The sequence below is a fragment of the Mustela nivalis genome (assembly GCF_964662115.1).
Source record: "Mustela nivalis genome assembly, chromosome: 20".
Lineage (NCBI taxonomy): Eukaryota > Metazoa > Chordata > Mammalia > Carnivora > Mustelidae > Mustela > Mustela nivalis.
Genome location: NC_139039.1, coordinates 19,238,356 through 19,251,971, shown reverse-complemented (window position 1 = coordinate 19,251,971; position 13,616 = coordinate 19,238,356). Strand labels below are relative to the sequence as shown.

Sequence of the window (13,616 nt, the reverse complement as noted above, 5' to 3'; positions counted from 1 at the left end):
TATTTCATTTATTTCTGTCAGAATTTTATTATTTCTCTTCTCCTGCTAGAACTTCCTGTTCTTTCTCCAGTTCCTTTAGGTGTAGGGTTAGGTTGTGTACTTGAGACCTTTTTCGTTTCTTGAGAAAGGCTTGTATCACTATATACTTTCCTCTCAAAACTGCCTTTGCTGTGTCCCACAGATTTTGAACAGTTGTGTTCTCATTATCATTTATTTCTATGAATTTTTTCAATTCTTCTTTAATTTCCTGGTTGACCCATTCATTCTTTAGTAGGATGCTCTTTAACCTCCATGTATTTGGGTTCTTTCCAAATTTCCTCTAGTGATTGGGTTCTAGTTTCAGAGCATTGTGGTCTGAAAATATGCAGGGAATGATCCCAATCTTTTGGTACTGGTTGAGACCTGACTTGTGACCCAGGATATGATCTATTCTGGAGAATGTTCCATGTGCACTAGAGAAGAATGTGTATTCTGTTGCTTTGGGATGGAATGTTCTGAATATATCTGTGATGTCCATCTGGTCCAGTGTGTCATTTAAGAGTGCACTGTATTCTTAATGCTTGTTCAAAACCTATAGACATTATCTGAGCCATGTCAGTGGAAAGAAAAGGGAAGGAGTCTTGGAAATTTAGTGTCTGGAGACTTTTGCCATTGCTTGAAGTCTATTCTGGTTCTAGTCTGCCACGAATTTGAGGAAGACCTCAAAATTTGATTCTGACTTTGGTACTAACTAGCAAAAGGCAAAACTATTTAAACTTTTAATGTTATGTATGCATTTGCAACTTTGAAACACTAGTTTTACATGTTTAAGACAGATTTATTTGAATAAGGCAATACCTCTGATTTTGAAATGAAAGCTGATAGCGAGAGCATAAGCATTTCATTCTTAGTTTAATTTTAGAGATTTTCTTAGTTGGGAATGCCATGTACGTAACACCTGTACCCACACTCCTCCCATCTCTTGTGGCTTTCTTATTGATCACAGTACTTCCTATGGTGGAGCCCATCATGATCCCAGAATTTTTCTTGAGTCACTGACCCTGGTAGCCATTCCAAAACATTTTAAATTGTCACCAGATGAAGCCTATTGGCCACCCCATTCTTAGGCTGACCTTGGTACAGACAAGACTCTACAAGTTAATGAGGAGGCCATTCTGATGTGATTTATGGGGTCATTCAAAAGCACCAAAGTCTCAGTGGGCTGTGCCCTCTGAATTTTGGTTTGCTTGACCATTCACGGGTTAGGGGTTTTTCTTATATCTTGATGCAGAAAAATCGCCTGTTAATAGATTATTTAGAATGTTTTCACTTTTCTAAAGTTCACTAGCACTCTTCAGTCCTGTTTTTTGCCTTTTAAGTGGTTTTCGTAGTTCAAGGAGGTTTGGGTCTCTGAGATAGTTGTCCTCCTTCTACTACGTGTACTGCAGGCTTTGGGAGAAATCCTAGTTCTCGCACTGTTGCCTGGTTTAGGTGATCTTGTAACCACTATGGGCTCCTTTTCCCTTTCCTTTAAATTTTGGGATTGGATTTCGACAGCTAAAGTATCTTTTATGTAATTCTATAATTTCCCCCTGATTAGCCCACGTCAAATTAGGAGGGCAGGTGATGATCGCTCCCCCGTACTCCAGAGTTTTATGTCTGTCTACTCAACATTCGCACTTAAATATCTAAAAGTCGTCTCCCACTGAACAGGAGCAAAGTACAACTCCTGATTGTCAGACGTCGTCACCCTCCCCTTTACCTCAAATCTCATTCTCCTCCTTTCTTCCGTATGGCAGTATTAGTGACCCGGAGTCTCCCAGGTGCTCAGGCCAGGAACCGAGGAGTCATCCTAGATTCTTCTTTCATTTACCTTGCATTTACTTCATTGACCAATCCTTTGGTGTGCCCCTTCAAAATACGCCAGTAATCCCAGTACCTTCTTACCACCTTCAGACTGCTTTCTGGTCTGAGCCATCATTTCTCACATGGATTATTTTTATGCCTTCCTTACTGATATGTCTGATTCCATGTTTGCCTCTAGCCTGTTCTCCATTAGAAGAATCAGATTGTGTCGCTCTTGTGCTCAGAACCCTCCACTGCCTTCCCATCTTAACCAGCGTAAAAGTGAATGCATGTCCTTACCTTGTCTGGTCTAATCTGACCCCAGTGTCTCTCTGATGTCATCCCTTGCCACTTTCCCATCACTCACAATCCTCGGACACGCAGATCTTGTTGGTCCTCAAGTATACCAGGCCTGTCCCTTAGTGAGTGCCTTTGTACTTGCCAATTCTTCTCCCTCACCATTTTTCCTCCTTGTATCTGAATGTTCTGTGACCTTTTCTTATTTCTAGCTCGGGTGTAACTTCACAATAGAAACCATCTTTGAAAACTCTTGTAAAGTAGCAACCTGCTCCTCCACTTCCCCATACCTCTCTTTTTCTCTTGTCATAGGCTTTTCTGTCACCAGACTTATTATATATTGGCTATTTACTATTATTCCTTCTCAATTACAATGAAATTTCCATGTGATCAAAGACTATATCCATGGACCTAATTGGTACTCCGTGAATACTGTTGAATGAATGGGTCTTTCCTTGCCATTTGTTAGAGTCTTATTAGCAGTAACGAATCTGCAAGGAGTCCCTAAACCAGGACCTAGTTACTATGCTGTACCTGGTCCCTCTCTTGAAGAATGATGAGAGTAAAAGGTTTTTTTTTTCATGTATATAGGAGACATGCTTTTTATTTTTAAAGATTTGCCTCCCAAATTTCAACAAGGGGATGTTAGAGTTGCACAAAATTGAAATATTTTCTAATTTTAGGTATGAGGTAATTATTGAGGAACAAAAGCTTATCTTTTCAGAAATGTAGGATAGTCAAACTCACGTTATGTGGAATTATTCTTGGAAGAATTTCAAGTATTTTTTTTTTCTTTTGAACATTATTGTGATTACTATTTCAGAGTATTCTAAAACTACACAAACAGTTTCTATGCCAATATTTTTTTTCTATCTAAGTGAAATGTTATTTTCATGTATATATTTTCATGCCATTCAATGTCGATATGTAGCATGTCTACTTAAATTTTAAAACTTACGTTCTTCTTTTAAGACTCTTTATGCCCCAAATTACATGTCACATTTGTAAGACCTGATGATGTCAGATGTTTTCAACATTTCTGCAAGATAGTGCTCAAATTTGTTGTTTCTGTTTCAAAGATGAAGGATAGAGAATTCTTTGTTCAAGACTAGTTAGTCCACTTTAGAAACACTAGGACAATTTTTCTCAAACTTGTCTTTCCACCATTACCTTCATATATTATTTTCCATATCCATATACCACTTACAAACCCTTATATTTTTTATTTAATGTATTTAGTTAAATTGACACAGAAGCGAATTTTTATCTTTTTTTAAAGAACAATAGTTCTTTTAAAGATTTTTTAAAAAATTTATTTGAGAGAGAGAGAGTGCTAGAGAGAGCGTGAGAGGGGAGAAGGTCAGAGGGAGAAGCAGCTCCCCGCAGAGCTGGGAGCCTGATGCGGGACTCGATCCTGGGACTCCGGGACCATGACCCGGGACTCCATCCTGGGACTCCGGGACCATGACCCGAGCCGAGTTGCTTAACCAACTGAGCCATGCAGGCACCCTGAAGCTAATTTTTAAATCAAACATTATATCACTATCATAAATGAAAACTTGGTATAATTTGCCGTAAATAGAATATAGCTTAAAAAATAAAATTGATGATAAAATACTTTTAAATTCTAACTAGATTCCCTCACCTGCTAGAGTAAGAGGCAGAAGCCTGTTCTCTGTTTTTAAAATGGAGACTTGCCAGAGTTAAAGATTGTCAACTTACTGTATTGAGAAGAAGAAAAGAGAATGGAAGGAAGAACAGTTTTCTTGTTGTGAGTTAGTGTGAACATGCCTTATTCCCTGTGCCCCAAATTCTCTTGGGAATCGGTTTGAATTCTATACTTTGAGAAACACTGCACTCAGTACTATTCAAGAGCTAACATACGATTGTGCTGACTATTATTATTATTCAGTCCTGAAAACCATCCGTTTCCTGCAAAGCCATTGCGAGAGTCCCAGAGCCACCTTCTCACTGATTCTCAGTCTTGGACAGAGAGCAGCACAAACCCGGGAAAAGGCAAAGCTGGTAAGGGTGTGCTTACTTGGCTGTTTTAATAGATTTTATTTTTAAAAGTTGAAAATAGTGCAGAAATTCCCTCATATTACCTACAGAATCTTTCTTGCTTCGGAGTTGAATTCCCATGCTAAATGTAGAGTTATCTTTAAGAACTTCTGTTTTTAAAGTACTTTGATTAATGTCTGTTAGCTGAAGATCATTTTTGTGAAAGATCTGCATTGCTTTTATCCCAGATTAAGAAACAAATAGTTACTACTGCCTATTTAATAAAATGATGCAAATATACATATTTAATGGAAAATTTTAATCAACTTAGACAAAAGATTGAAAAATATCTAGTAAAAAAGATCTTAAATTATATGATTCCTTTACTTGAAGATTTCTATCCAGTAAAGTTACTGCATAATTACCATAACGTCAGTTATTTTTTCAAATCCCACTCACATTTCTCTTATTATTGTTGTTGATTTTAATCTTTAACTCAGTCACTATAGTTTATTGGCAAAGAAAAGGCAAGGCTTTAAAGTTAGGCTGAATTTTTAGATCCCAGTTTGGACACTGAGTTAGTGTGTGATGTTTATAGTAACCTACCCTCTTCCATTTATTTATTTATTTATTTATTTATTTATTTATTTTTAAAGATTTTATTTATTTATTTGAGAGAGAGACAGGGAGAGAGAGCATGGGTGAGGAGAAGGTCAGAGAGAGAAGCAGACTCCCTGTGGAGCTGGGAGCCCGATGCGGGACTCGATCCCGGGACTTTGGGATTATGACCTGAGCCGAAGGCAGTCGTCCAACTAAATGAGCCACCCAGGCATCCCTAACCTACCCTCTTTTAAATGTAACTAGTTTCCTTCCTTCCTCCTCCCTCCTTCCTTCCTTTCTTCTTTCCTTCCTTTCAACATTTTGTTTATTTATTTGAGAGGGAGAGAGCACAAGTGGGGTTGGGGCAGAGAGGGAGAAGCAGGCTCCCCGCTAAGCAGGGACCCACCCCCACCCCATGCAGGGCTCGAACCAGGACTCCATGTGATCATACATGCAAGTGCATGTGTATATGTGTGGTGTCCCTATAAATAAGTATAAAACCATACATCCATGATTAAGGAACTATTAGCCAGAAAATCTTCCCTTTATTTCTAGTCCTTTCTTCAAACCTTCTTCTAGTGCTGCCTGACTTCGACTCCCTGTGCTTTATTTACTTTTTTAAAGATTTTATTTATTTGAGACAGCATGAGAGAGAGAGAGAACTCGGGCAGTGAGAAGGGCAAAGGGAAAGGGAGAAGCAGGCTTGGCTGGATACAGGGCTTGATTCGGGGCTTGATCCCTGGACCCTGGGATGAGGACCTGAGCCGAAGGCAGTCAACTGACTCAGCCACCTAGGTGCCCTGGCTCTCTGCACTTTAAAGTGTTTTTGTTTTATTTGAAATCTCTTTGTGATTTAGTGATAGTGAAAAATAGTCCTAAGTAAAAATTCTAAAGTCATTAATTAATCTTCAGTCACATTCTCCTAAAATACAGGCTTTCTTTAAAGAGTCTTGTTCTCAAGGAATATCCATGCCCTCTGAAGAGCCCCATGGTGTGGGTGTCCATAACTTCATCTCTCTCGTCACCTTCAAATCTGCCATTCTGTCTTCCAGTCTATGCGAAGGACTAGACATTGCCTAAACGAAAATTGATGCCACCTACTAGCCCTTTGAATCCATTAGTTTCCTTGGAGGCAAAGAAGTGATGTATAGTTGGGGGTCAATTTTCAGGGGGTAGAAAGACAATGAGCTCCCTTTCTTTCATGAGGGGTTCATGTTACCTCGTATAGTTCTGCATTAACATAGAAGCGATTTCTTAGTTTCTGTGTGCTGTTAATCATTTGGCACATTAGGTTAATTTTCTGTTACTTGGATGGATGAATTGAGAACTTGTTTAGAGTTTAAAGAGTGCTACAAAAGAAGGAAGAGAAACATGAGAAGGATGGGTTGAGAAAGGACTTAAAGGTTAGTTTCACCAGAATGATGTAGAATTAGGAAGAGCACCCTACGATGATGTGAGGGTTGCCAGGTCCAGTGTATCTTTCATGTTTTTGTTCACTCCTCCCACTCCCTTAGGTATATATTTTATTTATTTATTTGTTTGTTTGTTTGTTCGTTTATTTAGAGAGAGGCAGAGGAAGTGGCAGAGGAAGAGGGAGAGGGAGAATCCTAAGCAGGTTCCACGCAGATTCCCCACTTGGGGCTCTATCCCAGAACCCTGAGATCTGACCTGAGCTGAAATCAAGAGTCCAATGCTTAACCCACTGAGCCACCCAGGCATCCCCTGTATATCTCTTTTTAAAGTGCCTTTTGTGACACTCGTAGTTGCCAACACTGTATCGTGTGTATGTGTGCGTTTCTGTGTGACCATCTTACAAACCTGTACTAAGCACAGGGCACCTTTGGAAGCAATATATTGGGGAGATTCAGGGATGGATAAACAAGTCTCTGCCTTGTATTTGTTCAAAAGCAACACCTCCCCCACCCCCACAAACAAAATACTAATTTTTGTTCTTTCTTGAAGGTATGAGCAATCCTGCATTAACCATGGAGAATGAGACTTAACTCTTCAAACAAAATAAATTCATACTTTATGAAAGTAAGATGTTTTTCCTTTATTGTCATGTTTTATACTTTTAACAGCTTTTCAGTTCCCTTAGGGCAAATAGGCCATAAATATTATTATTGATTTTTGAGTGACTGAAATTTTAAGATGTTTTAGTTCACCCTTGAAATCCTATTATTCATGCTGGAGAACTCTGAATGTGGACCTAGCTTTGGGGTTAGCTAGTGTGTAACATTAACTTGACAAATAACAGAAATAAGTTGATGAACAAAGTTCATTTTTATAGCAATACACTAAATGGCAAGGATTGTTCCTAAACTATTGAACTTTACATGATGAATTTCTTGTCATATGAAAGGGCTTTGCAATTTTTTTTGTTTTTTGTTTGTTTGTTTGTTTTTCATCCTTCTGATATACAGAAGTTATAACCTTGACCATTTATCAGTAGAATCTCACTGGGTCTAAGTGGTGAAAGATAATTATATCTGTTAGTGCAATCATCCCTATTTTTGGTTACAGTAGGACCCTGTAGCATGTGTTATCCTTAAAATAACAAGGGTTCCAAATCATTTTAAGCCATAAATTTTTTTAAACCGGTTGCTCCAAATCAATTTAAACAATCTTTAAAAGATTATTTACTTATAAACCTCCCGTCAATACAAAAAGAGCCCCTTTGGAACAAAGCCGTAAGCATCCAAACAAGACAAACTGTATGTATTGTTAGCATAAACCCAGTGTAGAGTTGAACAGTAAAGTTATCAAGACAAATCTTTATTTATAAAACTGCAGTCTAGAATCCTAAAGTCTAAAGAAAGCAAGAGAGGGGAATCTAAAACAAAGTCGTTCATGTCACAGTGCTTCACCAAATCTGCTTTTTTTTCTTTGTTTTTTAACCTATTTTAATCCTCAAAATCTGTTTTTTAAATTTGTTTCTTTGTTTTGTTTTGGTTTTTATGAGTAGCTAGGTGATAACTGCAAAATACTGATCTGGCAATTTGCCAGTTGACTGATGTTTTGGTTTTAGATGACTGTATATGGTGGTGTAGTAGATCAGACTAATCATAACTATAGCTAGCATAGTGAAAATTTAATCTTAATTTGATAAATAGCAAAGAGAATATTAAATTTCTGAAAGTAATTCTTAAAATGTAACTCTGAATCCACAAATTTAAATCACTAATACCACAAGTAAACTATTTTGTAGAAATAATTCTATAAAGCATATAAGGTTTCATAGGACTTTTTTTTCAGTATTTGAATCATTAGTTCTAATTACCAATGTTTCTGAGGTCATATGTGTTAAATATTTTACAACTTTACAGAGTAATATGTGTGTAAGTCACATAGACTTCTCAGTATTTTGACACAAGACCAGTGTGGTTTGATGATCATTATCCTCAATACTTTATACAATACCAGATCCATAGTTGGTTCTAAATAACCATTTTGTAAATAAGTGATAGAATAACATAATTAAAATTAAAAATCTCACAGAAGCTTGATTTTATTACACATGAATATATGACATTCGTGGTCATAATAACCAAATGGCAGCATGAATCAGCTGTGGTGTAAATTTTGTGATTTTATGATGTCGTGTTTTTCATTCTATTGACCTAACCAGTGACATTTAAATGTTTCTTTAAAAAATTGAATTTTCCCAATTCAAAATAGCTACTATTCCAAATAGTTTTTTTCTGCTTTACCTCTCAGACTTGCAATTCATTCGTTATATTATTATATATTATAGTAAATAATGTTACCTGATACTGATATGCTTAATTTAATTATATTACTGAATATTTTCATATTCTCTTTTCTTTTTGAAGAATATTAGTAAATGACCTGTGGGCTTTTTATAAAATATTAGTTCATCATACTTTGCAGAGTTATGTACTTAGACCCATAGTACTATTCTGTAAGTTCCATTGTCTTTTCAGCCTTCCCTCCTACTCAAGTAAGAACTGCTGTGCCTGTACACACATGAAATTTCGAAATGATTTTCCTAAATCCCTATTCCAACTCTGCTGTCACTCCTAAATTCCTACTGCCCTCGGACACATGCAGAAAGGAACACTTTTGAGGCCTCAAACCGGGAGCATCAGCATCAGCTAGGAGCTCAATAGAAATGTGTAATTTTGGACATGGATCTGGTGAATCAGAATCTGCATTTCCTGCATTTTAACAAAATCCTCTGGTCTTGTAATATGCACATTATAGTTTGAGAAGCACTGATGTAGAGTTCTGTATTCAAGAGCATATCTGAGCTCTCTAGCCCAGAAAACAATTTGGAACAAGGAATGTTATTCAACAAACATTGAATGAATTGGTTTAGTTTTTTTTGTTTGCTTTTTTGTAGTTAACACAATCGTTTCATGATTTCTGTTTCATTTCAAGGTATCAATGCTGTAGGTGGAAGGAAGAGGCTTCCCACAGGAAGGCACCGTTGGGCTGTTGCTCCCATTTCCCTTTGGCTGGATGTGCAGAATATGAATTGGTTAGTTCTCTCTAAGCTGTTGCATCAAAAACATAACATTTTTAATCCATTATACAGGTTGTTTCAACTAACATGAATTCCTGTTAAATATTAGCAGTATTAAAGTTTATGAATCAAGGGCAGAAATACCTTCTATTATAAAACCTTGGAATAAAGTCATGGGCTTATTTTCACCCAAATATTTGGGTAGTGCAATGTATCCACATAAAAAGCCCTTTAATCATCTGATTTTCTAATTCAGAAAATTGAGCCTATTAAGATACTGAAAGTTAAAAGATTTCAAATTAAAGTATAATGACAGCTTTATCAGTTACCTGGGAGGTGGAGGTAGCATATCAGACTTGTTCATTCCCTCTCTTGTGACTCCAGCCCCAGACTGAGTGAACTATAATGACTATGAATTCATTATAAATTTTAAGTGGCCTACAGTTGAAAATTACCACCATTTTTGTCAGACTTCAGTCTAATTCTAGCCTTTGTTCACTGCTGGAAAAGAAGTATGATCATTGAAGCCTGAGTTCACTGATAAGTAACTAGCTAGCAAATTTTTATCACAACTAATACATTACGATTATATCCAAAATATTTTTCATCTCTTCTGATCTTCTTAAATTGAGGGAAGATCTATAAAAACAATTATGAAGATTGATTTATAATCTTTTTTTGCCAGTCTGGCTTTTTTTAAAGTCTCATATTTTTTTAGGTTATTTGTTCTCTTGAACATAGCAAAAATAATGAATTTGTTCACAATTCTTAATGGGCCAATAGATTAATCCTCCATTGGTATCTGTATTATCTCTGTGTCCCGTCATCAGAAGTATGACAGTTAAACTTCATCGTTCTTCAAATACTTAACGTTAAATTATGCAAATCATTAAAAGAAATCATGTACTTTTAGAAATTTAGTTCAATATGAACTAAATGGTGTGCTGTTTGGAAACTGAATTTAAGGTAAACTAAAGTGGTGTGTTTGTTGATGCCAAAATGTTCGGCTTCAGTAAATATACTAGGAAGCTCTTGTGCCTTGTATGCACTATTTGAAAAAGTTTTCCTTTTTTTTTTTTTTTTGAGTGGAGTGTAAGTTTTGTAAATGTTAGAGATTAGAATAAGCTTTAAACATTTTTTGGTACTGATTTTGAGAATTTAAAGCAGATTATCTTTTACAACTTACACAGCTAAGGAACTGGTATTTAATCAAAAAGAAAATACTAAACTTTTCAAAATCTGAATTAGACAAAAATGCAACACATGATAGACTAGTAGACCAGAGGATAATGGAGTAAACAAGATCCTTACAAATATTCATTCTTTCTAAAAATGTAAAGTTTTATATTTAAATGAGTTTGTGGAAGAATCAATGTCAGTCAAATCCATTTTATAGATCATTTGAGTGTAATTCTTTGCATAATAGGATGGCACTCTTTTCAGATTTTTTTTTTAATTTATTTTTTTTAAAGCTAAAGACATTGATCTGACAATCTGTTTCAGGAACTCTTGGAAGATATGATGCATTTTTACTTTTTACTTTTTTTTTTTTTTTTTTTTACTTTTTACTTTTAAAGCATTTTTTGGTCATCATTTTTTTATTACCTGAAGTGCCAGATTGGAACCTATAGCTACTGCTGGAAGTCTTAAGGGCGACAGCATCACGTGATGTATTAAGAATTATATGCAGCCAGGTTATTTTCAAAGCACAGTACTATAGCCATTTTTGTGGACAGGATTCTGTGACGTGTTCTTTCTCGTCAAAATAGAAGAAAAGAAAAAAAAGGGGGGATTTATTCCTTACCTTGCTAGAGTACTGTTAAATTTTTCCGTTAGGTCTTTTGTGTAATTATTGAAATACATGAGTCAGTACACATTAGAATCAGACTCAAAAAAAATTTTTTTATAAATAAATTCTTTTCCATTAAGTTGTAAGGGTTCCCTTTTTGTTTTCATACAATGGGTAATCTTTCAGGTGTTTTTTTTGTTTGTTTGTTTTTAATCTAAGTGGTTATCATTTTTAGAGGTGATGGCGTATCTCACTAGATATGCAGTACGTAGTTTACCTGAGTGAATAAAGCATCAAATAGACCTACATTTTGTACATATTTATAAAATTACCTTAAAAACATTTTAAACATTTTGTTTTAAAAATTTTAATTGTTCAACTTAAACCCGAAGACACTTATACTTCAACTATCCTGAGACTCCATTTAGCTGATAATTTTTTTTCCTGTTTTTAAAAATTCTACCATATAGGTAAAATTTTTAAGAATTTTTTTAAATGTTGTACAAATACTTCATATACTGTAGTTAACTATTTGCCGCTGTGCAGTGAAGAGGGTTTGTATTTTCAAAGATAAACTTATTGCATCGAAATACAATGATGGGACATTTAAGGCAGTGCTTATCCATGAATTCCCTTCTGTTCTACCCCATAATAAAGTCTGGTTGATCACCTTTATTAGCTGTCTATATGAAATTTGCCTTTGCACTGACAATCGAAATCACTTTAAAGTACACTTACTTCTCCTAATAGTCTACCAGAATTACTACAGACAAAATTGATCTACAACCTGGTCAGAACACAGGTCTTCTGAGATAAGTATGTGTCGGTAAAATGATTCTGAGGACAATTAGAAACAGACTATGAAGCTTGAGTACTGTGTGCAGCAGATAAATGGGGAATACGGCATGTTTGACAATAATTACCTTCTTTAGAGAAATCAAATACAATGGATTTATAGAACATGTTCTTAAAAAGTGAAGGCAGTAATCACGTGAGTCATGCTTCGTGAAAACATTGTTACTCCATTATAATATAAACTAGCAGATATTCCCTATTTTGACTTACATGTGTCCCACAATACAATGTTCAGTTTATTTCCATCCTCAGAAAAAGAGGATGTAAGAGGATTTTCTATCACAATGCAGCCTCGGTGACTAAGAGCTCATCCTTTAATTGTTCTTACACCAGCAACAAGTGAAGATAGGGCTGCTTGGGCAATGCCTAACAAATCACTTTGCAGCTTTTTCTCATGGCTGGAAAGGTACTGCAAAAAGACAACTGGTGACAATGCCCAAAGGTAGATCTTTGCTCTTGTTTGTAGCCAGGATTCAGTATTTGTTAGCTTACTGTTGGGGGGGAAATGTGTTAAGATGAATCGTCTTTTGACTGACTTCTGAGCACCATCGAAACCAAAGGGGGTCTTTTGATCAGTGATTTTAAGCTCTGGTTTATGCTATGTCAAGGAGCTCCTCATTACCCAGACACTAGCTTATGATTTATATGATTTATATACATTGTTACTCCATTATGATTTATAAAAACTATCCTTCAATGTTGCATCTTCCAGGGAAGGTTTTACAGAGTAAGGCGCTCTCCTGACCTGAATTTATTAATACTTAACAGTTCTTGTTTGACAGATAAAGGTGCTTAATGGAGAAAAAGGAAAAAATAATGCTCCAAAAGTAGAATTCTGTTGATGCCGAATTAAAAAATTGATTATCACAGAAAACTTCAGTTCTTCTGTTGTCTTTTATTCAACTATGAAAGAAAAGCTGTTGTCAGTTTAGAATTCGTATCTTTTTCATTAAGTATAAGCCTCCTAAAGTCTAGATTAAAAGCATCTTAAATGACCTAATCAAACATTTATTGTGAAAGGTGAATAATAATAAAAAGCAATCTTAATTACACACTAATCTTAATGTAACATGCAAACATGTTTCAGAGTTCTTTAAAAAATACCCTCAGGCAAACAGAGGCTGCAGATGAGCCCAGAATGGCTACAAAGAATCAACTGGAGGAAAGACTGGACACACACGTAAGGCTCAAGTATGTTTTTGTTTACGTTCTTCTCACAAGGTCTTTGCACTAGTTTAAGATACCAGCTAACAATGAACAGGGTTTATTCTTATTTAGAAAAAAGAAAACAAAGGTGACAAGTGAAATGGGTATCAGCTGAACCAGAACACCTTACATTTTTACAAGGTTTTAAATTTGACCAACCCAACCCTTTTCTGCTCCATGTATATTTTCACATATTAGGGATTGTTAACACATTTGAGTAGATTTCACTTGGACTGCATTAAGGTAGTAGTTTCTCAGCTTCTTTGAAAATAGTCTCACTTGTATTTCCATACAGACTATGAAAAGAAACCAGTGCTTTGGTCACTTCAAACTTAGCTTTGATTTCTCAAAGAAATACAGTAATAGCTGGAAAGCACTAGAATATCTGACTGACTTAGAGCCAAGGAAAAATACTCAAAATCCCTTTTCATTTTATAATTAACTGTCGATGTTGTACTCAGTGGCCTCTATCTTCAACCAACTGTTCTTTCCAAAGGCTAAGTCGTTAAATTTTATTTCCTCTAGACATAATTCTTTGGGCTACTGATTCAGAAACCA

The 13,616-nt window shown here is 35.7% G+C and overlaps 1 protein-coding gene across 1 annotated transcript in view; it reads left to right on the top strand.

Annotated features, from left to right (window-relative positions):
- Nucleotides 1–11,672, top strand: part of ZDHHC2 (zDHHC palmitoyltransferase 2) — a 72,676-nt gene extending 61,004 nt beyond the window's left edge. The window contains exons 11-13 of the mRNA XM_082715609.1: nucleotides 4,034–4,146; nucleotides 6,685–6,759; nucleotides 9,124–11,672. Of these exons, the coding sequence (XP_082571735.1) occupies nucleotides 4,034–4,146; nucleotides 6,685–6,725 (154 nt within the window). The 3' untranslated portion in view covers nucleotides 6,726–6,759; nucleotides 9,124–11,672. The remainder of the gene's footprint in view (nucleotides 1–4,033; nucleotides 4,147–6,684; nucleotides 6,760–9,123) is intronic.
- The last annotated feature ends 1,944 nt before the right edge of the window (nucleotides 11,673–13,616 follow it).